The sequence below is a fragment of the Podarcis bocagei genome (assembly GCF_964188305.1).
Source record: "Podarcis bocagei genome assembly, chromosome: 5".
NCBI classification, from domain to species: Eukaryota; Metazoa; Chordata; class Lepidosauria; order Squamata; family Lacertidae; genus Podarcis; species Podarcis bocagei.
The window spans coordinates 72,699,151-72,724,994 of NC_138129.1; the positions used below are offsets into that span (position 1 = coordinate 72,699,151).

A 25,844-nucleotide genomic window follows, 5' to 3' on the forward strand; every position below is an offset into this window, starting at 1 on the left:
AAAATGCTGCAGTGCAGAAGTGCAGAGCAGTGCAGTACAGTGTTCCAGTTAGCAGGCAATGCCTAGTTTAGGATACTCCATTTAATTCAGCTCCCCACAGTTTCCCGTTACCCCCATTTCTCAACATACATTCTGCTTATTTTATTCCAAGTAAATGATAGCTGGGGGGGGGGGTTCTCTTCAGCACCACAACAGGAGAGGAAAGTGTTAATTTCCCCCTGCACATTTGCTGTGATCCCCAAAACTATCAACCCCTCAAACTGACGTTACTGGCACTTTTTTTAAAAAGTGAATAACAAAGATGTATTTAATATCACAGCTGGAACGGTTCTTCATTTTGAAGTTGCTGAGGCTGTTGATGCTTGCAGCTTGCGTAGGCCGGATTCGCTCCTACACAGAGTCTATAAGGAAACACTGAGCCTAAAAGCAATGTTTTTTAAGCACAGGTTATTTTTAGCATGCTTTACCTTGAGGGCTTTCTGTGCAGCTTCACTTGAACCAATAGCAATGAGGTTTGGCCCAGCCATACTGCAGAAACTCTTCAGATGCAAGGAGTCAGAAACAGGGACTGTAGAAACGGCATAATCCTGTACAGAAATTAGGCATTTGCAAAGGAAATGCATTAGATTGGTAATCTCGTAAACTAACACAATTATAAATTGCATCCCCCACCCCCCTGCATTAATGAATTTGTGTCTTGAGTTCTAAGTCAACTCGTAGAATCACAGCAATTTTCTACGGAGAGTTTTGGGTCGTTCCGTGGACTTCAGTGCCATCATTGTTTCAGGAAACAAGTAGATAAAAAAATGCTTCATTAACATGCAAAAGAAGCCTCCATAAAATCAACAGTTTGACTTCAAGAGCCTCTAAAAAAAGAAATGTTGAGTGGCTATGAGCATAAAAAGGACACAACAGTTTCCTAGTAACAAGCACCCTTCTCCTGAATACTTTCCATGGAAGCAGGTTATGCTGAAGCCAGTGGATTGCCATTCTTAAAATTAGGTTTGGATAGGATATAATATTCAAAATAATATTTCAATTATGATTTCAGAAATTATTGATTTATTATACTTACTCCATTCTTCCTCCAAAGAGCTTGAACATCTGATGTATGGCTCCTTGGAAGTCTCCCATCTAGGCTAGATAGTGGTGCCCTCCGATCAGATGTCAAAGAAATAAACAACTATCGGACTTTTAGAAGACATCTGAAGGCAGTCCTTTTTAGGGAAGCTTTTAATACTGGATGAATCATTGTATTTTAATATTCTGCTGGAAGCCGCCCAGAGTGGCTAGGGAAACCCATCCAGATGGGTGGGGTATAAATAATATATTATTATTATTATTATTATTATTATTATTATTATTATTATTATTATTATTAGCTGCTCCAATCATCCATGATCATTGGTCATACTGGCTAGAGTGGATGGAAGTTAATCTAATGACATCATGAAGGTTGCAGGTATCTCCACCCCTGCTCTGCGTTGGATCTGCTTAGCACCACTAATAGAACTGTTTCATGTGTAGGGATAGGATGGATCAGTTTATTCCCAGTCCATGTTAATTTTTCCATGTGTTCAGACCTAAGACTCTTCCCATCCCATTTCCACATTGATCTGCAATTTACAACTTTCACCACCACCCATGCAAGAATTTGTATTCCAATACTCATGAGTATTTAAATATGTAAATTATCACAAAATAAGTGTACTGTATATTATACAAAATAATTATTTAAAATAAGCATTTCTAAAATAGTCAATTAAAAAACAACAACTTTGGAATGTTTCTGGATTGCAAAATTCAGAGCAGTGAGGAAATTAGAAGTATAATAATGTTCTAATTAGTTTATTAGTCTGGGATGTGCAAATTAGGCCAGTCTGCTTAAAAATGCAGATTGAACAAAATTCTATTCCTTGTATGTATCTTCAAAACATTTTCCATCCATACTTTAAGGATGTTCAGTCAAAGAAGAAATATTGAAACATCAACTTTTCGGGAATGCCGACCACTTTTTAAATCAAAATGAAATCAAAATCAAAATCAAAGATGAGCTGTAACCTGCAAATCTTATGCATGTTTATTTGGACTTAAGTCCTGCACTCCCAGTACCTTGTGCATATGATTGCAGCATAAGACATTGTCAGAGCTGCTTCCAGATCCTAGCTCACAGAGGATCACGCTAGCCAGCGGTCATTAAATAAAAGTCTTTATTGAATTACAGTTTCCATTCTCACGCTGCTGTCTGCAACTCTACGTCTACTAGCTAGATCGGCGAGGCTCCGTCTGAGTCTCCGCCCCGTGCGCACCAACTTAATATCCTAGCCTTGCTCCACCTTTTCCTCCTGACTGTCCTCCTCTGGGTCCCTCTACCCCCCGGGGCTTCTTCCTTCCGGGATTCTTCTGACGCTGACCCGGACCCTTCTGCCTCCTTGCGCCGGGCTTTAGGACCTGGTTCCCTTTCGGGGCTGCTCACTGCGCCGCCTTCCTCTGCATTTGAACTTGGCGCGCGCGCCCAACCTTCCACTTTCCTCTTAACCGTTTCTTCGCTCCCCGATGGAGGTGTGGCCACTCCTGACTCCTGCCCTCCCTCCTGTGGTGAGCTGCCAGCGCTTCCCCCCTGGCTCCTTTCCTCTTCCCTGCTTCCTGGCGGTGACGCTGGTCCCGATTTCCAGCTGCTCCCCCCTGAGTCTCCTCTGGCTCTATCTTCCTGGGGTGCCTCCCTAGACTCCCCCCTTGCCCTGGCCACTGGTGCTCCTTTCTGTGAATCCTCTGATTCACTGGAAAGACTGGGAGATCTCGGGTCGTCGTCATCACTCATCCTTTCCTCTGTCTCCTCCCCTTCGCTCTCTGTTTCCTCCCTTGCCCGTGCCTCTACACCTAAACCCCTGACATCCATCCCCCCCTCGAAGCCCCCCAGTCCCCCCTCCCCTCCTTCCGGTGCTGGAGCTGGGGGCTGCTGTTGCAAAGGGACGAACGTCGGATATCGGTCGCTTCCCGTGGCAGGCCTCCATCGGAACTCTTCCGGGTCTTCCTCTCTGCTCTCGTTGACGACAGTCACCTCCTCTTCCATCTCTGTGCCGCCGTGCTCGAAACCAGGGTCGTCCCCGAAAATGTCCATGTCCGTCTCTCCCGCACTTCCTCCAGGCGGCGTTGCTCGGCCGGAACAGTCCAGCCACTTCCTGCGGAACTGCTCCTCCGGCCTATCGTCCCACCAATACGAGGGTTCTGAGACAGATCCCGAGGGTGACCCCTCCGGGGAACGGACGTCTCGTGTTGGTTCCTCGTCCGAGTCGAACCCCCTGAACGTGCTGTCCGAAAGCGTGGGCGTGAAAAGCCAGTCGTCGAAAAAGTCTGCTGGCATAGGTCTATGTGGGAAGAGGGCATGAAACTCGTCTTTGAGCAGAGGTTCGTCCAAAGCGTAGCCCGGCACCCAGCTGTTCGCACTGGCCGGGGTGCCCTCCCTGGCGAGAAAGTATTCTACTCCCTCTTCCCCCCATCTGGAGTCCAAAATCTCCGTGACTTCGTTGATGCGCTCCTCCTGTGCCACTCCCGCGTGCCCCGTTCCTTCTCTGAGCGGACTCGGCGCCGTTCCGGGTTCCTGGAACCTGTGCGGTGCCTTGTAGGGAGTGAGCACCGATCTGTGGAACACCGGATGCATTCTGGAACCCTCCGGAAGCGCCAGCCTGAAAGCCACCGGGTTGACCTGCTCTTCGACTTGGTATGGCCCCAGTTGTTTATGCCCTAGTTTCTTCTTGGCCAACGACCTGGCCGGCACTGCGTGGGCTGCTAACCAGACCCAGTCTCCCACGTGGAGCTCTTCGCCAACCCTTCTGTGTTTGTCCGCTTGTACCTTGTATGCGTGTTTAGCCAGCTCCAGGTGGCGCCGCAGCTGATCGTGGACTTCCTGCAGTTCCGACGCGAACGCATCTGCTGACTGCGGCTCCCCTTCTCCCCTGCATTCCAGTCCCGGGAAGGTTCTAGGGTGCCGCCCGATGTTGGCGAAGAACGGCGTGACGCCCGTGGATACGTGCTTCGTGTTGTTGTAGGCAAACTCTGCAAGCGGCAGGTAATCCACCCACGTCGCAGGCTGTTGGTTTGCATAACATCTCAGGTACTGCTGCATGATGGCATTGGCTCGCTCCGCTTGCCCGTTGGTCTGCGGGTGTCTCGCCGACGCCAGATTGATCTTGACGTTTAGGAAGCCCATCAGCTTCTGCCAGAAGTTCGAGATGAACTGCCGCCCGCGGTCGGACAGAATAGACCGTGGCAGACCGTGAACCTTGAACACGTGGTCTATGAACAGTTTGGCGGTTTGCTCTGCCGTGGCCACCTTAGCACACGGAATGAAATGCGCCATCTTGGAGAACAGGTCCACAACCACCAACACTGCCGTCTTGCCCCTTGAGCTGGGCAGATCCGTGACAAAGTCCAGAGCCACCCTTTCCCAAGGTTCGACCGGAGTTTGCAGCGGCTCCAACAGTCCAGCCGGCGGTTTGTGCACCGGCTTTGCCCTCTGGCAGGTGTCACACCTCGCCACGTAGTCTGCGACCTCCCCTCTCATTCCAGGCCACCAGAAATCCCTGGCTACTAATTCCACCGTCTTCTCCTTGCCAAAGTGCCCGGCCGTGGGTGCGTCGTGCAGCTGCTGTAGCACCTTGGCTCGAAGTTCGTCACCCGGCACGTAGATGGCCCCTTTACGGATGAGCAATCCATCTCGTAGCTGGAAACCGTCGGCCGCTGCCTTGCCCCTTTGCACCTCTGCCATCTTTGCTCGTGCGAAGGAGTCCCCCTGCAACGCTCGCCGCACCGCCTCTAGGTCCACGGTCGCCGCGGCGCACGCCCACACTGTCGGTGCAAAGATGTGCATGGCGGCCGCTGGTGTTGCGTCCTCCAGATACTGTGGCTTGCGGGAGAGAGCGTCTGCCATGATGTTGGTGTCCCCCGGGACATACTCTATGCGGAAGTCGAAGTCCGCAAAGAACTCAGCCCAACGTATCTGCCTCTGGTTCAGGAACTGTGCCGTGCGCCAGTGTTCCAGATTCTTGTGGTCCGTGCAAACCTGCACCGTGTGCTTGGCGCCGATCAGAAAGTGCCTCCACGCCTTGAACGCTGCATGAATGGCCAGCAACTCCCTGTCCCATATGGTGTAGTTCTGCTCGGACTTGCTGAGCTTCCTGGAGTAAAACGCTCCCGGCCGCCACACGCCCTGCGGGTCCTTCTGCAGCAGGACCGCCCCCACTGCTCTGTCCGAAGCGTCTGTCTCCACCCTCATCGGCATGCTGGGGTTGACATGAAGCAACTGCTCTTCCGACGCGAAGAGACGCTTGAGGGCCTGAAAGGACTGCTCCGCCTGCTCTGTCCAGATGAACTTCTTCTTCTTGGAGCTAAGGGTGTCAGTGATGGCCGCCGTCTGCATCGCGAAGCCCTTGATAAACTTGCGATAGAAGTTCGCAAAGCCGACAAACCGTTGGACCTCCTTCCGGTTGCGTGGGCTCTTCCAATCCAACACTGCTCGAACCTTGGCGCTGTCCATGGCGAGCCCCTTGTCAGACAGCTTGTAGCCCAGAAAATCCACCTCCGGCACGTCAAATTGGCACTTCTCCAGCTTGGCGTAGAGCCTGTGTTGCTTTAGCCTGCCCAGCACTTCCTTGACGTGCTTGTCATGTTCTTGCTGCGACTCCGAAAAGATCAGGATGTCATCCAAGAAACAGACGCACGTCTTGTAGAGAAGTCCCGCCAACACGTGATGCATAAATGCTTGAAAAACGTGAGCGCCATTTTGCAGTCCAAAAGGCATAACTCTGTATTCGTAGGTACCCAGTGGCGTGAACATGGCTGTCTTCCACTCATCACCCTCCCGCATGCGAATGAGGTTGTACGCCCCCCGCAGGTCCAACTTGGTGAACACCTTTCCCTTCCGTACCTTCGCCAGGAGGTCGTCGATGCGGGGCATGGGGAAGTCCGACGGCTTGGTCACACTGTTCAAAATCCTGTAATCCACTACGAGTCTTTTTTGGGGCGTGTCTCGCTTCTTAACAAAGAATACAGGACTGCCCCCCGCTGCCTTAGACTCCCGGATGAAACCGCGCTCCAAATTGTGATCGATGAAGTCTTTGAGTTCCTGCAGTTCGTCCTCAGACATGGAATACAGCTTCCCTTTAGGCAGCGCCGCCCCCGGCAGCAGGTCAATTTTGCAGTCATATGGTCTATGAGGGGGTAGCCTGTCCGCCTCCTTCTCGCAGAAAACTTCCAGAAATTCTGCGTACTTGTGGGGAATCGCTTGCAGCGTGCCTAGCAGCAGCTGTGACTCCTCTTCCTCTCCTTCCTGCCTGGGTACGATGCAGTGTTCAGCACAAAAGGAAGAGCCGAAGACCAGCTGCCTCTGGAACCAAGCCATCGTTGGGCTGTGCTTGTCCAGCCAACTCATGCCCAATACAATGGGCGTGTCAGACAGTTGAGTGACGTTGAAGCTAATGACTTCCCTGTGATTCCCAAGTCGCATCACCATTGGTGGCGTCTGCTTCACCACTTGCCCCCCTAGCAGCTCCCTGCCATCCACCGTGACAACCTGCAGGGGCAGTGTGGCCGGCAGCAACTGCACAGCGTGCCTGTCGACAAATTCCTGCCCTATAAAGTCCGCGTTGCTGCCGGAGTCGATGGTGATTGGCACGTCCATGGTGATTCCATTGGGCAGCTGGAGAGATGCTGTGAGCCTCACTACTGGTTTGGGCGGGAGGGGGTTCACTGGCTGTAAAATTTCTGGGGACTGCGTCACTAACACGTCTGGCTGGGCCCCAGTGCCTCTTCCTCCAGCCAGACATCGTCGTTTCCCTGCTGTGGTCCTCCCTGCTGCGTTGCTGCAGTCACCATTGCTGAGGCTGCAGTAAGCTTGTGGGGCCTCTGGGGACACTCTTTCGCCATATGCCCTGGCTGCTCACAGACGTAACACTTCCTGGTCCCTCTAGGAGGCTTCGCCTTCACTGCTGCCGGTGCTAGGGCTCTGGTTGCTGACTGAGCCCTTGCACCTCCAACCTCCATAGGTTCGGCTCCTCCTCCTGGCGGAGGCGTGGATTGCGCCCGCGCTGCTTCTCTGGGAAAGAAGGAGGGGCCCCCGGCTGGTTCGCGCCCTCCACGTCCTTCGTCCTTGCTCCACGGACGTCCTTCCAGCCTCACCCCCACTGCCAGTGACCTCTGAACGACCTCCTGGGTGGTTCGGGGTCTCTCCCCCCTCGCTATCTCATCTTTAATCGAGTTGTGCAGTCCCTCCCAAAAGAGGTCTCTTACAGGAGCCGAATCTCTGTCCCATTCCAGGGCGCTGACCAAGGCGAAAAAGCGGGCATGATACTGTCTGACGCTGGCCCTCCCTTGTCTCAGCCCATGCACCTCCTTCCGTGCAAGATCAATGTCAATACTTGATAAGAAACACCCATCCATCGCTTTAATAAAGGCATCCGCATTCTGGAGCGCCGGATCGTTATCTCTCCATAAATTGCGCAACCATGCTTTCGCCTCCCCATGCAGATGGGACATGATGAACCCCACTCTCTCCTGTTCATCTCTAAAGTCTTTATGCAACAGTTGCAGTGCGCACAGTACGTCGGCTCTAAAGTTGGGATACTGTTGCAGGTTCCCATCGAAGTGAGAGAGCAGCCCGCCTGTCCGTCTCGCCAACCCAATTCCCTCCTGCCGGGGTGTTTGCTTTGCCAGTACGTCTAACCTGACCTGGAGATCCCTGCAGGCGGCAGCTGCCTCGTCCTCTCTCTTCCTGGATGCAAGAACCTCGGCGTTCAGTTGTGCCACTGCTTTTCTGAGGTCCTCTATCTGCTGCTCAGCCGTCATGTCTCCTGCCGTTCGTGAGCTCGCTAGTGGGCGCCTGTTTCTCTCCCCTCCTCGAGGCTGCAGATGCCCACAATGTGGTGACGGAGCCTACTGTCAGAGCTGCTTCCAGATCCTAGCTCACAGAGGATCACGCTAGCCAGCGGTCATTAAATAAAAGTCTTTATTGAATTACAGTTTCCATTCTCACGCTGCTGTCTGCAACTCTACGTCTACTAGCTAGATCGGCGAGGCTCCGTCTGAGTCTCCGCCCCGTGCGCACCAACTTAATATCCTAGCCTTGCTCCACCTTTTCCTCCTGACTGTCCTCCTCTGGGTCCCTCTACCCCCCGGGGCTTCTTCCTTCCGGGATTCTTCTGACGCTGACCCGGACCCTTCTGCCTCCTTGCGCCGGGCTTTAGGACCTGGTTCCCTTTCGGGGCTGCTCACTGCGCCGCCTTCCTCTGCATTTGAACTTGGCGCGCGCGCCCAACCTTCCACTTTCCTCTTAACCGTTTCTTCGCTCCCCGATGGAGGTGTGGCCACTCCTGACTCCTGCCCTCCCTCCTGTGGTGAGCTGCCAGCGCTTCCCCCCTGGCTCCTTTCCTCTTCCCTGCTTCCTGGCGGTGACGCTGGTCCCGATTTCCAGCTGCTCCCCCCTGAGTCTCCTCTGGCTCTATCTTCCTGGGGTGCCTCCCTAGACTCCCCCCTTGCCCTGGCCACTGGTGCTCCTTTCTGTGAATCCTCTGATTCACTGGAAAGACTGGGAGATCTCGGGTCGTCGTCATCACTCATCCTTTCCTCTGTCTCCTCCCCTTCGCTCTCTGTTTCCTCCCTTGCCCGTGCCTCTACACCTAAACCCCTGACAGACATGTTTTTCAATTATATATTTTTTCTCACGTTTTCTCCAAGTTCTCATGGAACCATGCCTTGTCATCATGACTCACCAGAACCCAGTGAGTTTCATGGTGCGGTGGACCTTTGAACCCAGGTCACAGCAATTTAAGACAAGCACTCTGTCCTCTTTTCTACATTGACACTGTGTGCCTCAGCAGAATTTTATTTATAGTGTAAAAATGAAGTAAGAAAAGATGAACAATCCATTTTCCAGCCTCACAGCCTCAGAATCAGGTAAGGTACAAGAACATTCAGGCAATGTTGCCTCCCCCCACAAAAAAAATTGAAACTGATTAACAAAAAATAAATATGTTATTATAGCACAGAAGTGTAGTAATCTCTCTCATTTGTTTTTAGTCCTTGCACTGTGTTAATGCCTTGAATTCTCCACAGAAGATGCCTCAGTACTGGCATATATCTTGGCTCCTTCCTTTTACACAGTGTGCAAAACTTTAGCACGCATTGGATCCCCCATCCGAAGGTCAATCTGCAACTCTGCTAACCTTAAAGGTGTCTGCCAGAATTTCTGCACCACGTCGATTGGTCCGCTTTGAAAGACCAACGAAAAATTCCCTGCCTGAGAAAAGAAAATATTAATAGACATGATTGAGTTCATATGCAATAAAACAATCCACTGTTTTTGTCCAATCTTGTTGAAGTTAACATCATTTGAATACGTAAACTGAACAAAGAAATGTCCTTTGAAAACATACACACACAATCTCGCAACATCAAGTTTAATTATAGTTATAATTTTTTTAGAAATAGTAACTTAGAAGTATAACACCATCACTTCCTTCAGACAGAGAAAAGAATAATACTCCAAAAAACCAGAAGGCTTATACATACATAGAAACAGACACTGGACCCTTTGAATAGTACTATTGTTCTTGCCTGGTCTCCTGTCCTTTTGAGATCAGCACAGTAACCTGTGCTACACCTAGGTTGTATGGGCACGATCATCTCAATGAGCTAATCTTCTCAGAGTGAAGCCAAATTTTTCCCATCACTTTTGCTGCCCATTCACTTGACTCTCCCTCTGTGCCCAATCAGAATAATCGCCCAGTGGCAGCAACTGAGAGAGAGCAAGGTTTCTGGAGGTTCCCATTCCTTCTTGTTCACCATCTCACTGCTCACTAGCTCAAAAAGGGCAGGTGAACAAGCAGCAACGGCAATGAGAAGGAGCAGCGGGGCCTGGATAATTGACCTTTGATGCAATCTTAATACAGTCGTACTTCGGAAGTTGAACGGAATCCATTCCAGAAGTCCGTTCAGCTTCCAAAACGTTTGGGAACCAAGGCGCAGCTTCCGATTGGCTGCAGCCAATCGGAAGTAGCGACAGACATTTGGGTTCCAAAGAAGAAGAAGAAGAAGAGTTTGGATTTGATATCCCGCCTTTCACTCCCCTTCAGGAGTCTCAAAGCGGCTAACAATCTCCTTTCCCTTCCTCCCCCACAACAAACACTCTGTGAGGTGAGTGGAGCTGAGAGACTTCACAGAAGTGTGACTGGCCCAAGGTCACCCAGCAGCTGCATGTGGAGGAGCGGGGATGCGAACCCGGTTCCCCAGATTACGAGACTACTGCTCTTAACCACGGGAACAATCACTTCCAGGTTTGCGGCGTTTGGGAGCCAAAACGTTCATCTCACAAGGCTTTCAAGGTATGACTGTACTAACATTATTTTTTCCAGGCAACCTATGAAATAAAGCAGACTGATAAACACACACAAAAACTCAGGGTACCTGTGTGATATGAGCAACTCCTGCTGATAGCACTTTAAAATTGTTTTTAGATATTATTAATGCTCTTATTTTGTTTGTAATTGTGTTGTCTTGTTGCTTTGCCATCTCAGACCCCTTTGGGAGGAAGGGTGGGGTAGAAATGAAATAAACAACAACAACAAACTTAGTTTACTTCTCCTAATTCTCTTGTTATTCTGATGTCAGGAAATTTATTGCATTAGGAAATGATTTCCTGTGTTCAAAGTCTCATGTTACTGTTGGACAAGCAAATTAACTAATGAAAATGTAAGGAGAAACGGGAAATGGGTTTTTTTAATCAGTACCTTACCATCAAGCTGTCTGTGCAGCTGAAACATTAAATGGCAAAGTTTCGTATTTTATTTTACTGTACCTGTAAATAAAACATCTCCTCCATCTAAGGTTGCATGTTCATCTGTCATCTCTACAATATTCAGGTTAAGGCTTTCAAGTGCTCTCTTCATTACTTCAACCTGTTTGGAAAAGGACACATTTTAGAATTTCATTTAAAGGTTGCAGCCCATGGCACAGTTTTTAACCATGCATATTGTTTGGCTTTGTATCTGCTGTACTGGAACATCCACAAATCAAACCAAAAAGAGATGTCAGGAAATTTATTTAAAGGTGATATACTTTTTAGCCAATTTTAGAGAATCAACTTTCAATCTGGAATAATCACACTGATAATTGGTGTTATTAGAAAAGTCTACTTATTTTTGTGAAGGTAGATTCAAATGAAAGAAAAGCCCCACCTCCGCCCCCCCCCAAATCAATCAGTTGGGAGGGGTTAACCAAATAAAGTATTTCAAGATTTAATGCACAGCTTGGACTTGTGAGTACCTCATTTGCTTTGTGATACTGGAAGAGTCCCCAAAATGCATTTCAAAAGCAACACTTTGACATTAGTCAAGAATGCCCTGCAAGACTGAATGTAAGTTTCTGGGAATCTGTTGTAAAGTCTTCTGGGCATCCACATAAAAGCACTGCAAGCATCTTAACTACAGCACCACTGCTGAACTAGAAAACTTCTGTGCCCAGAAGCCATCTTTAATCTTACAATTAAAAGTTGTCAATTGTGCTAATGCATGGGGGGCGGGCAGGAAGTCCGCTCCACTTCATTGTGGGGAGGAGTTGTGGTGGACTGTGTGGCCGCCCACTCACCTCCAGGGCAGGGGACGAAGTCCCGCGTTGCCCGGGGGATCCCGGCCACGTCAATGAGCAGCCAGCTAATCCTCTGGCTGGTGGGGGCGTGGCTGTTGAGGGGCCTGGTAGGAATTTTTCCACTTGGCAAAATTGGTATGGGGCCATTTGGTTTTCGCCTACCTCGTAGCAATCGTCACAACTTTGTAAGGTTTTGCGGTTAGGCATTGTTTGACCTTATGATGGGGGAGGTGAGGTGTGGCCATCATCTGCTCCTCCAAGCTTAAGGGTATTCTGTTAAAGGAATCCGGGGTGTGTGGATCTTGTCCGAAGTCCGGGGCTGGGCTAGGGCCATGCCACGACCCCATCAGGAACACCTGGGGGAGCTCGAGTTGGTCTTACCAGATGTGCAATGCAGGAGTCAGATACAGTCCGGTTCATTCAATGCCTAAGCCAATACCACCCACATTCTGTAATCAATAAAGTTGTGGCCAAAATTTGCCCAATAACATTAACCTAATATTTGTGTCCTGTGTGTTTATTCTTCAACGAGGGGGTGGTTGCGGGGTCTTGACACGCAAATAGACCACCATAGTAAATTAATAATTTGGGTATTCTGAGTTGCCCACTCCTTGACAAACTTGCAATTGCTCTGCTATGATTTTTGCACTTATTCCTTGATAGACATTAAATATCTAATTTGGTGTGCCCTGGGCATTTTCTTTGCAAAAGGTGGCGTGATTGTGCACAGCTAACAAAACAGTCCTTGCTTGTTTGTAGCAAGTAGTTCAGGTGTTGGCAGTACAACTCTGTGTTACAAACATGTCTGCAAAAGTGACATGCAGGCTGGGAACATTAACCCCGCCATATGGGAATCCCTTGCAGATGATCTCAGTGCCTGGGGACAGACAGACAGGTTGTTTATCCACAGTGGTGACCAGAGAAGGAAAGACCGTTGGGAGGAGCACAGAGTGAACATACACCATGGTGCACCTATGGCAGCAAAACTGGATGCCACAACTAACTGCCCCACCTGCAATAAAACATGTCTCTCCAGTATTGGTCTCTACAGCCACAGCAAGCGCTGCAACTCTCCAACGGTTTGACTTCACCTCTGAAAGCATGCTCTTTCATTTGTCTCCCGACAGATGCCAACAAAAATACTTTTAGACACCATAAGTCTAGCAGTTTCACTGACCATTCTGAATCATGGATATTGCTGCAGTTGCAAAATTCAAGTTACTAGTTCACTGCCATATGAGCTGCCCTCATGTGCGAAGACAAAACATGTCACAAAGGTAACATGAGAACTGGTTGTAAGGTTCCATTGATTTTTCTGGATAACACTCAGTATACAGAACTCGCTGCCATGGGAAGAGGTCACATCAATATAATAAGGCAGGTGGAAGTAAAGCAAAAGGCAGGTTCTTAGGAGTACCGAGGCTTATGCCGGCCACAAAGAAAGCAAATGTCTCCGCTGCCTGTGATGGCATAGCAATACCAAGTGAATTGGCTGAGATTAAGTAGAGATTCGTTTAACCTCCTGGTACAGAAGAGATGAGACAGATGAATTTAAGTAGTGAGAGAACTCATAAACTAGGTCATAATTTCTGAAAAAATCTATTTGCCTGCAAGTGTCAAAGCTTAAATATTGAATCAATATGAACCAGACTTAAAAAATTATTTCACTCGTAAAAAAAATATGAGTGCAGCGGTACAAAACAGTGAATTCATTTAAAAAAACCCTGAAGCCATGACCTGAGTTGATCATATTAGTTTGATGCCCATTAATAATATTATGAACTGTTTCAAACTGTAAAATCTCTCTCTCTCGCTGGGTGAAAGCTAGGTGCAACACTGAATAACTGTGACCAGATATAGATAGATAGATAGATAGATAGATAGATAGATAAATAGATAGATAGATGATAGATAGATTTGAAGGTTAATTATTTCCTCCCTGCATTACTTCTTTCCTCTCAAAATGATCACCCCCAGTTGCCAATGGGCATAATGTAACCCCATTATACTTCTCTTCCCCCCCCCCCAACTGCCTGCAGTGGACTATTAGCAGCTCTGGGGGGTGGGAGAAGATTTCAACGGGAAAACCTTCATGACCTCAGATTCCAGCAATGTCACAGCCAGAACAGAGTACGACCAAGAAGGCATTGAACCGGAACCCTTTAACTGAGCCTGAACTTAACTTAGGTCCCCTTGTGCCCAGATCCAATATTGAAGCCCTTGAGTCATTTTATCCTTCCTTAGAAGCATATAATCATAGAACTGTAGAGTCGGAAGGGAAGTCCAACCCTCTTATTTATTTTATTATATTTTTTTATTGTAAAAAGGGTCGCTAAACTGCTCGAGGAATTTTGTGGTCAGTGCAGTGGGGAATGGGCTTATAATATCAGAAGCTCCGAACATCAGGTGCTCTCCACTGGTATTCTGATGTCCGCTAAATTTTATTATGTTGGAAGTTCACAGCTGTGTTTTTAAGCTCGCCCTAGAAAGCAAGTTGTATGTTTGCTTACAGAGGAAGAGAAAATGGCCTACATTTGTACAAATGCCCTTTTAAAAAGAAAGATGCATGTAGACTCAATTTTAAGTTTAAGAGCACACAACAGAAGGCTTTTATAATAACTGCTACCCATTAATATATCAAGTGGCTGAATGCTTAAGCCTTTATTGCTCTGTGCTGTGATTCCCCCACCCCAAATAAGCACATTCCTGTTGTGAGATGGAATGCATCTAATCCATAATAAATCTGGTCGAGAGACTCTGGGCTTAAGCCAGTTGAGCTACATTTGAAGAAAAAGGATATTAAATGTGTTTGATGGCATTTATTAGAATCCTATTTCCTTGGCCCCTCCACTTTAAAATGGAACTCATTAGTCTTTGCATAGAAGCAGTTCATCAACTGCCTCAGCTGCTATATGCAAAATATCTATCCCTTCCACAGTTGTGCCAATGTGCTTTAAATGAAAGCCATTTCTTAAAAAGTTATTTATTGGCACTTGGTTATCTCAACTCTGGCAACAAAACAAATGTTTTCAAAATGAGAACAGAAATGACAGATTGATGAGCAGAATGGAGGGAGGGAAAAGAAACAGGGAGACGAACCCTTTATTTTCTTAGCTGCCCGGTGCAAACAGCGTACAACATTTTATAAAATTGGCTTGAAGCTGAAAACGTTGAACAAATGCCTGTATCTGTGTCAGGCATAGGCAAACTCAGCCCTCCGTATGTTTTGGGACTACAACTCCCATCATCCCTGGCCACTGGTCCTGTTAGCTAGGGAGTTGTAGTCCCAAAACATATGGAGGGCTGAGTTTGCCTATGCCTGATCTATGTCAAAAAAAAGCCATGGCTCTGTTGGTCTTTGCATACCCTCTAGAAAATGGCCAGCAAAGAAGTATTCTTAACCCAACACAGGAGCTGAAATGTCATTCGGTGGGAGCTGAATTTCTCCCACTGTGAATCCCTTGTTCATAACTTGGTTCTATAGACTACAGGAAAGTATGTAAAAATACATCTTTGTCCCCTAAACCCTGTTCTTTGAGAACAAATGGCAATGCTGAACAAGCCTATTAGCACCACCTCTAAAGAAATACCTGATATTATTAGTGAAACAAACAAGCCCGCAGTACTGGAAATCGTGAAGGCTCTAACTAATATTAGGTTTTGAGGCCCCATCACTGCTTTCCACAGGGATGCCCATTCCTTACTGCTCCAGGTCAAACAGATGTCCAAGCAACTCTGTGAGTTATGTTTTCAAGCTCTAAACATGAGCTTGCAGCATGCATCCAAATCTTAATTTCTTTCTTGTTTGTAAGTGAAACTCTAAATTTTCCTATGTGAGTGTTCAACTGTTTGCTTCATCTTCATCATCATCATCATATTATTTATACCCCGCCCATCTGGCTGGGTTGCTTCCATGAACAAAGCATGTTTGTGTACACATAACATTCAGGTGTTCTGCTTGGTTTAATTGACATATCTCTCTCCTTCAACCAATCCTAAGCATAAAGTCATAAGGATTCACAGTTCTGCTCCCCACATCAGTTTCACTATCAGCAGCCCCCACCCCCACATGCTACAGTTTTTGACTGGTCCTTTAATTTGAAAAGCGCTTAATGCAAGAGCTATAAAACAGGCATGTGAAGGGCTCTTTAAACAACACCGTCACTTAGGTATACGTGTGTGCTATTTTTAGCCTGTGTGAATATTACATTAATGGATTACAGCTTTATACGTGCATATTATTTAGAACAAGGGTGAAAAATTATTATTAAAAAGTCTGAGGCCTAACGGTGAAGGAGGGTTAAGGGAGGGAGAATTCTGGTCAAAATGTACACGATGAAATACGGGAATAAGTTACGGAGGCATGGAAAACTTTTGCCGATAATTAGCTGCAAAATACCAGTAAATATTTGGTTGGATAGAGATGATGACAGAAAATGTAAATCTTAGACAAGTATGCTGAGAAAGCAACATTCTAAATACTTTTCTGCTCACAATTACAAAATGGTCAATTGTTAGATGCTGGACTGAGAGAGGCACAGTCTATTCTGCCGGGACCTGCACGGTAGGCCAAGAATGCACCTGCATAAGCGAAGCATTCATTATCTTTGAGACACCCAATATCCCATAATACCCAGACTGACTGCTAGTTCCAAGTCCACCATTGACCACACGCCATGTGCCCCATTTCCCCCCTCCTTTTTTTTGCAATGAAAAGTATTTAAAATTCATGAAGCTTGCTGAAAGTTCAGCTGTCACATTCTACTCATTCCAAAGTGCATGGGAAAAATAGAGTATAATGGACATTTCAGCTGGAGCTACTATTGCCCTTGAATAACCAATATTCCATTAAATTGCTAATAAACCCACTTGAAGATGTAGATAACAATCAAGCCATACAGGAGCATTCCTTTCCCCTAACACTGAGATGTCAGATTTCACTTTGTACAGTACTGCTGTTTCTGTGCTATTTGTTCAGGGCTTGACGCAAGGTATTCAGAACGCTTGCTCCATTCCAGAGATCACAAGCTGCTCTGTTTTAAAGGGCCCAGAATATCCTTTAGGTGTAGATTACTGCTGAGTCCCTCCTTTTAATTATTATCATGGTTTTTGTATTTTAAAAAGCACCTAAAATGAACGAGGTACTCTACAAAAATAGTTTAAAGAAAATATAAAAGGCTTTCCTGAAGCCTTACTATCAAATTAACTAAAATACAAAGGGAGAAAGGAGGAGAATTAAATAATAATATAACTGCGAGAATGATATGATTCTTCTTGCTTCATATACAGTATGAAAAGTTGGAAATGTAATGGCAATGTTTATTTAATATCGCGGGAGAAAAGGCAGCTTATATGGACTTGTATGCCTGCAGGAATACCAAGAGTATTAGAGCAAGACTAAATGCTGTAAGTCTTATATTGGGGCCTCTTCAAATTGCCATCTAGATTCCATGTTTCCTAAAACATTATTGACCTAAACCAGAGTTTGAGAACCTTTGGTCACCCAATTGTTGTTGGACTACAGTGCCCATCATGCCTGGCCATTGGCTTTGGGGGCCGGGGCTGATGGGACTTGGGAGACTAACAACCTCTGGGAGACATCAAGCTCTCCATCCCAGCTCTAAACTTTTTGAAATGTTCCTAACTTCTTCTGAATACATTAGTCTCCAAAAGGCTTCAGTTGGTCTGCCACAGTCCATATGCTTTGGGTTGGCAATTTGAATCCGTGTGACGGGGTGAGCTCCTGTTGCTCTGTCCCAGCTTCCGCCAACCTAGCAGTTCGAAAGCACACAGTGCAAGTAGAAAAATAGGTACATGTTGTTGTTGTTTTAAAACACACACACTTTTTAAACTTTCCTTTCTCAGTCCTTTACAACGCCCATTGCTATACCATGGTGTTGAATAGGAATGGAAATGTTGCAATTTATGAAATCACACAAAACGGAAAACAATAGCATCATGGAAAACTAGTAAATTCATTCAAGATGTGCAAAAAACTAAACATGTGGTTATTACAAGGGGCATTTTTACAATGAAAGAAATGCTGGAATTCTCCATCCTTGAGAAAACCTAGTGTTTAATATTTGCAGCATTCACATAAGAAGTGTCTGAAAACAAAGCAACCAACGGCTCCAAAAACCATTTCATTCATCCTTTCGGAAACCTTCTCTCTGACATGCCGAACACTTCTAAGTGTGGGTTGGTGAGACCACCAGGGCAGAAGGTTCTGGGAATGGTTTTCACTCCGCCATCCCATCAGGCTGCAGACTCTTACCTGCATGGGCTGGCCAGGCCTCTGGACATTTTCTATCATCTTCTTTCTAAGTTCCAAGCTCTTACAGCAGCCTTATGCAAGCCCAATGGATAATCCACAGCAGACAACCACTGATGGAAGGGAAGGGCCAAGGCAGAGCCACAAGGTGTTGTTATCGTTCATTTATAAAGTGTCTAAAATCATTAGGGGCAGTTGAATACGAAAGCAGGCTCTGCTCATAGTCTAGATTTCAAGACATGGCACATCAGAAAGGAAAGGAACAGAATGGTCCTGTCTTCTATGCGTTCTTTCCTGCATGTTCCATTCATTATCTGCGACTTTGGTCCAGATTCCTCAGCCTAGTGAGGCTCAGCAGGGACCAACAAGGAGTAAGACCTGGTTGGTGGTGACAACCACCCCTTTGAGTGGAGATTGATCAAGCCCCACAGCATTACACGGCTTTAAGTACTTGCCAAAACCTGGTTAAGAAGGCATTTAGCTGAGGAAAAACCACATTATCTCCTCATTATGAGTATGTTAAGGCTGTTTTGCTTTCTCTGTGCCTTCACTTTGTTTTGGGGAGGTATTGCTTTTCTGATGTTGGTATTTTCTGGTGGTAGTTTAGTGTGTTTTGTTGATTTGATTACATTGTATGTACAGGTGACTCCCCATTTATGCAGAGGTTATGTTCTGGCCCCCTGCACACATAAACAAGGAGCACACCACACCCCTCTGGCTTGCAAGGAGAACCTCACTGGAGCAGGAAGAGGACTCCCCTTTTGGGCTCTGGGGAGAGTCTCCTTATAAGCTGGGGGTGCTGTGGGACTTCGTTGAAGCTTTTCAGGTTTCTTCCCCCACTTCTGGGTTTTTGGCACTGCACGTATGCACAGTGGTGCATGACTTGAATGCATGTAAATGAGGGGAAGCCTGTATATTTTATTGTTGCCACTTTGAGTTTCTTTTTGGGGGGATCTAAGTGGGATATGTTTTATGAATAGACAACTGGTGATATCCTGCAATGATTATTCCCCTTACAGGAAAGAGGCTTTTTTCCCTCAGGCATGCTGACTAGTTCTGACAATAAAAACAATGCAAAGGAAACAAGAGAACTACCTAACTACAGCAGAATCTTTACAGCACAAACAAATGACTGGCATGGTTCACCTCTGCTACTGTGTGCACTAAAGCAAAGAGCGGCTCCAAACAAGTACATAGTGGAGATTGATAAGGACACTTGGATAGTGATTTAGTACTCTCAGTTTAAGCTATACCCTGGCTCATGCTATTCAAAGGGCATGAAAGGCAAGACAAGAACAACAGATATGTACATAATATACTTCCCATCTTTGTATCCCAATGGTTTTCAAGCGATCAGAAGAACTGGAAAGAATATCTATATCTATACACCTTCATACCACTTGCTATTAGAGAATAATGTGCGATACCTTTTCACTGAGATTCCAGCGAAACTTTTGCTTTTTATCAATGGAAGCCAAGATTAAGCTCAAATAATTTATTGCTAATTTAAATAATCTGGGACACGGGTGGTGCTGTGGTCTAAACCACTGAGCCTAGGGCTTGCCGATCAGAAGATCGGCAGTTCGAATGCCCATGATGGGATGAGCTCCCGTTGCTCGGTCCCTGCTCCTGCCAACCTAGAAGTTCAAAAGCACGTCAAGTGTGCTGCTCTTGTTTCGCCATAAGCGGCTTAGTCATGCTGGCCACATGACCCGGAAAAACTGTCTGCGGAAGCGGACAAACACTGGCTCCCTTGGCCTGTAAAGCGAGATGAGCGCCGCAACCCCAGAGCCATTCGCGACTGGACTTAACTGTCAGGGGTCCTTTACCTTTTCAAAATTTAAATAAACTTGTGTAGGGAGGCTGCCAGAAACATAACAAAAGGAAAGAAGGAGACATGGCAGGAAGCCTAAGGGTGGGCTATAGTACTTTTCCCTATAGTACCTTCCCTTCTAAACATATATCAATAACCCCAAAGCTCTATATTTTCCTAAAACTTTTATTAAAGAAAATAGTGTGTGTTGTATGAAGTAAACCTAGACCTCTGCAGAAATATGTGGGTTGTGGTGTTTTGTTTTTTCAGCATTGAAGATAGAAAACTAGTCTGTTGGCAACTTAGACAGATGCAAGCACAAGCCTTGCTTAATCAAAACAAAATTGTACTGGTTTCAATGTTGCATTTTCCTTTCTGTGTTTTAAGACTATAGCCTAAATCTGCTTCTGTTACTATGTAGACGACCTCCCTGGTTAATGATAGATTATAGAAGACCTCCATGGTTAATGATAGATTTGGACACGCCTTTCAGAACACAGGAACATGGTTGTATTGGGTAGGGTAAAAAGTAGACCAACACAAGTTGTTCACAACCACCCATGAAAAATAGAAGGAAACAAAACCAGTCAGCTAGAGGACGGGAGGGGTTGGCATTCTCTGACCGAAGCCAAACAAACAAAAAGGACTAACGGAGAAAAGAAACTGCTTTTCCTTTGTTAAGGAGACTGTATTCATTTCAAGGGGCTATAGGGCTCTATAAAGAGGTTTCATTCTTTCCTACTATGATATACTCGGCTGTAATAAAAAAGGTAGTGGGGGGGGGGGAATCTGACCAACACAGCAACAATTTCAGATAGCTTTTAAGAGAAAGTCCAGGTGAGACACACTCTACATTGGAACTGCTACAAAAGCTCCTGTAAATGGGAAGTGATGTCACAAGTGAAATAAATACTTCTGGTTGTGTGTCTAGACAATCTGATTCACAGTGACGTTTTCCAATACATGTGTGGCCTAGGGCAGCTTCAGGTGGCTTACGTGTAGCTTTTTAAAAAATGGTTGCGTTAATTTTTCTCCTCCCTAGCAAATCGTGAACTGCGAATCCCATGTAGCAAGAAATATCCCTGTTTGCCTATTTAATTAGCAACTTCGCTTTCCCCAACAATTCAGCTTATAACAACAGAAAGGGAGTTGTTTGTTTAGAAAACAGGTGACATCTTTCGGTTTTTATACATCTATCCCTCCTTAGAGCAAACACAGTCTTAAGCTTTTGTGAACATTTGATAAATCTCTTAGCAACTAGTCACTAGAGTGGATTCAGCCAACAATGGATGATTCACAGTTTTTAGCACAGGGTTGTCTGCCAAACGGCCTGAATAAACTCATATTGCTAGACACTACGGCAAAATGTACCCTGATCTCTTTGAAACTATTATATCAGAGGAAAGCTAAGCTGCGTACATTCCTCCAACTCGGTTGACGCCTGGAGAAAAAACAAATGCCTTCTAATCCTACGTCTCTCTTCTCAATGCCACATAGGACTTACACCCAGGTAACTCTTCTAAATCTTGCTTTTTTGACAAAGTAGTGATCTCTGTTCCTCTTAATTAGAACAACTGTACTTCTGGTTGAAAATGCTTCAAAACTACTCTGTGCAAACCGGGGACTAGAATAAAATAAGGGTTCTCAAAGTGAGTCGAGAGATTGCAATGGAGACAACCTTAAGGACCTGTTTATATGACAGGCACTGTAGTCATGAGATAGACAGGACTGCCATGTAACATGGAATGAAATAGTCATTCGAATGTTAATGCCAGATGCAGAATTCATAGGAAACAGGGGCTTGCATTATTTATTTATTTTGTGATGCCATTATGAACACTCATTAAAGCTGTTCTCACAGAAGAATGCAAAAAAAAGGCTGACTCATCCTCATTTTGCCAGTAGTGTTGCATTTCCAAAAGCGTCTCCATGAATGGCAACTGCAACTGGAAGTCAATGTGCAATGACTCAAAACGCAGACAGCTTTCCAGGTCGTGTGGCCAGCATGACTAAACCACTTCTGGTGCAACAGAAGCCAGAACGCACGGAAACTGTGCTTACCTTCCCAGCGTGGCGATACCTATTTATCTACTTGCACTGGTGTGCTTCTGAACCGCTAGGTTGGCAGGAGCTGGAACAGAGCAAAGGGATCTCACCTCATCACGCAGATTTGAACCGCCAACCTTGGAAATTCTAATAATTTAAAAAAAATGTTGAGGGGGTGTGGGGAATAGCTACCTAATGAGATGATGCGGCAAGAGTACAGATAATCACTCAGAGACGCTGCTTCATATCTTGACTGGGATCCCTTGTTGATATTTGCATGGGGGGCGGGAAATAACCTGCATTCCACAAAGCAGTAAATTTTGCCTTCACAGGCATGAGTGACTTCATTGGAAAATGCAGGCTAGCCTTAAATGATCTTACTTTCACATCTAGCTCTCTTCCAGATGTTATTCCTTTTACAAATATCGCAGCAACTTAATCTTAACTATGTCCCTTTAAAGAAAGAAGTTTGCATGGCCACCGGTAGATTTGGATGATCCAAGTGCAAATCGGCCAGGATTTTATTGGGCAAGCTGCTAACTTTTATTCTAATCTACATAAATGCATATAATTTACACAACTGCTTCTTGTCCAATGTGTTATTGATGTGGTATGTTGTATATCTAAAGAAAGCCTATCAGAGGAAAAATGGGCTCAGCAGAATGGAGAGTGGCCTGTAGTAATGATGGGGTCAAAACCGTAGGTTTTTTTAAATGTTATTTGATACATACAAGATATATTGTGTTCTCTCTCAATGAATACAAACAAGAACTTTGGCTCAAAACAATGGTCTGGTTTGGATACACCCACCCCACAAAACAAATAATGGTTGCATTGTGGAAGATAATGAAATTGAGTATGCCATTGGAAGCCTTTTGAGGAAGAGTAGGTGTTCAATTCAGAATGAATCTTGCTTATACAGATACCATTGGTGCCAAATAATATAATGCATTTGTAGTACCCACCTGTGTGGCTCAGCAAGACACGTTTGAAGTTGCTCCTAGCTCACTAGCTCTTTAATTGGTTGCCTCCTCCTTCCATCTTTTCTTCTGACGTGACTTTTGCTTCTTGGATTAATATCCTGATCAGTATTCTGGATTAATACCCTGATTAGTTAAGTAATGTAACATCCATTTGGGGTGTAGTGGGGAACTCTGGCTTTAAAACAAAGCAGGATCTCTGTACCAATGTGTCACGTGAGAGGGGAGGAGAGAGGGAGAACACAAGTCTGATGCTTGTTCCTGGCTTCACAAACCAGGTTTCTCATAAGCAACGACATTACTCCAAACCAGACCATTGTTTTGAGCCAAAGTTCAGTCTTTCATAATGGGACGTGGGTGGTGCTGTGGTCTAAACCAGAGCCTAGGGCTTGCCGATCAGAAGGTCGGCAGTTCGAATCCCCGCGACAGGGTGAGCTCCCATTGCTCGGTCCCCCTCAAGTGCAAGTAGATAAATAGGTACCGCTCCGGCAGGAAGGTAAATGGCGTTTCTGTGCGCTGCTCTGATTCTCCAGAAGCGGCTTAGTCATGCTGGCCACATGACCCGGAAGCTGTCTGCAGACAAACGCCGTTTCCCTCAGCCTATAGAGCAAAATAAGCGCCGCAACCCCAGAGTTGTCCACGACTGGACTTAACGGTCAGGGGTTCTTTACTTTTACTCAGTCTTTCATAGATCATCTTGCAATATCAACAAGCCATACTTAAAACAGTACCCCAATGTAATCCGTTAATTTCGGGGTGGGGTCCTAAGCATTACAAGTTTGGGCTATGGCACACACCATAAACATGTTACACAATTAATGAAGCTTGATATGTGCTGCAAAAGTGGTAGATTTAAATGTTGATGAAATACCAGGAGCAGTGTGTTATGCAGAGCAGGAAGAGCCATTTACCTTTTTCTTAAACCTTTTAAGGGCATCGGAGGATAATTCTGTGAACCTGTCTCTTCACACATATTTCTTGCAGCTGCTGAGATGACTTCATAGCCAAACTCCGAATTTGGATTCCTACATGTTGTGATAATCAGCTGGGGTTTGGAAAATCATTCAAAAAATCAAAACGTTCTGGCAACTTAACAAGGCTTCTGAAAAAACAACAGTTTAACATCTGGAACTAACATTCTTCATGGAAGCTGAGATTTACAAAGCACAGAACATTTTCTCTTATAGTAACTTTTAGTTCAATAAACCTAATTGAACTTAAAGTATAAAACCACGACTGTTTGTATACAGATGTTGAAATGTTTCAATTAAAATAAAATATGCAACATGAGAGCTCCAGAGCTGTTTTATAATCTGAATGGGCAAGGACACTGAAAGGGAGCTTACAGACTTCATGTTTAGTTCCACCACATGAATTTCTTCTAAGAGTTCTTTAATACCACAGCCAAAGAACTGGCTGATTTATTTAATTCAAGATGTGAAATTCAGTCCCACCTTCCTTTTTAGCATTTGCCTTCTCCACCCATTTATCAGAGCCCCCCTTCGGCTTCTGTTTCTCAATCTGTTGTTTACTGTGAACCCTTGCTTCTGCCTCCTTGCCTCACCGGGCAACCTGCCCCATATCTCCCCTATTTTTCAGCATCTATTTCAAGCTCTCAGACAACCTAGTGAAATTTCTGCTACACCTAAAGTCTATGTATGATTTTACTGTGAGTAAAACCATACATAGACCTTAGGTATAGCAGAAATTTCTGTTCCCTCGCAGATATTTTGCTAAGCACTTAGAATGGTCATGTACATTCTACAGCACCAGGCCAGGCCAACCAATCAGAGGCTTCCTTGCTACAAGCGCAATCAGGCATTTCCCTGTTGTTTCTTATTTTATTTGATAAGGCCTTTGACAGGGTTTGGATATACCCTAATGCAAAATGTGACAGCACCTGTTGGAATCAATTATAAACTTCTGTTAATTGTAACTAACTTGCTTCATCAGTTTCAATAGTACAGTGGTGCCCCGCAAGACGAATGCCTCGCAAGATGGAAAACCCACTAGACGAAAGGGTTTTCCGTTTTTCAATGCGCTTCGCAGGACGAATTTCCCTATGGGCTTGCTTCGCAAGACGAAAATGTCTTGCGAGTCTTGAGATTTTTTTTCGCTCCCCCCCTTTTTCTAAGCCGCTAAGCCTTTAATAGCCTTTTAGCCGCTAAGCCTTTAATAGCCGCTAAACCGCTAACAGCGCTAATCCGCTAATAGGGTTGCTTTGCAAGACGAAAAAACCGCTAGACGGAGATACTCGAGGAACGGATTAATTTCGTCTTGCGAGGCACCACTGTACTTACAGAAAACTAACTTCCCACTGTATTTTACTGCTTGGTCACTATACCAGTAAGTAGCTGGCTATAATTAAAAGCTGTCATACGGCATCAATGCTAGAAAAAAATATTACAACAACGTTACATCTACCATTCCTTGGCATCTTCCTACTTAATTTTATTAGAAAAGAAGCAGTGGAGAAAAAAAAGTAGAAAAGAAATCCTAACCATCCAAGCTCCACCTTTTACTACAAACAAACAAACAAACAATGTTTCAACTGTCAGTTATTCAGCCCAGCCTTAGGACGAGACTGACAGCACTGTCAATCAGCAAAACAGCACAACATCACAAAATAATGGTTTTAGGAATGTTGCAATAGCAATGGCAATCAACATAAATGTTTATGATCACAAGCTGCTAGTCACTTGTGTAGAGCTCTCTCCAAGCCGAATATATTCCTGACACCCACAAACCTGTTTTTAGGACTACCTTGGAGAAGTTATCTGGTCACTTCTGTTTCCTGCCCCCAGATCAGTCCCCTTCCCACAGCGAGGGAGAAATAGATAAAGCACACACACACACACACACACACACACACTACACTTTGCCATGGGCTATATATGAAAACACATATAGCTTGAAGATGAAGTTGGAAAGGGTATTACTTCCAAATTTGTCCTTCACCTCTTTGTACTTTTCAATGAAAGGTAACCCCCACACCCACCTCATGACAAAGGAGTCACCGAGGGAAGGCTCAGAGCCTCTGTGGCAACCAGGGGAAGAGTGCCTACAAGTGCCATTCTGGAAATTCCTACACAGTATG

At 45.5% G+C, this 25,844-nt stretch overlaps 1 protein-coding gene and 1 long non-coding RNA gene across 6 annotated transcripts in view; one reads left to right on the forward strand and one right to left on the reverse strand.

Moving 5' to 3' along the window:
- DDAH1 (dimethylarginine dimethylaminohydrolase 1) overlaps positions 1–25,844 on the reverse strand; it is a 125,014-nt gene that overhangs the window by 18,896 nt on the left and 80,274 nt on the right. For all 5 annotated transcript variants that reach the window (XM_081194095.1, XM_081194097.1, XM_081194096.1 and 2 more), the window contains 3 exons: positions 10,850–10,949; positions 9,219–9,292; positions 468–587 (listed from right to left, as the gene is read on the reverse strand). In XM_081194095.1, the coding sequence (XP_081050221.1) occupies positions 468–587; positions 9,219–9,292; positions 10,850–10,940 (285 nt within the window). In that variant the 5' untranslated portion in view covers positions 10,941–10,949. The remainder of the gene's footprint in view (positions 1–467; positions 588–9,218; positions 9,293–10,849; positions 10,950–25,844) is intronic.
- LOC308586943 lies at positions 20,329–24,032 on the forward strand. The gene is made up of 2 exons (XR_014008157.1): positions 20,329–21,231; positions 23,732–24,032. It is a non-coding gene; the product is annotated as an uncharacterized lncRNA (long non-coding RNA).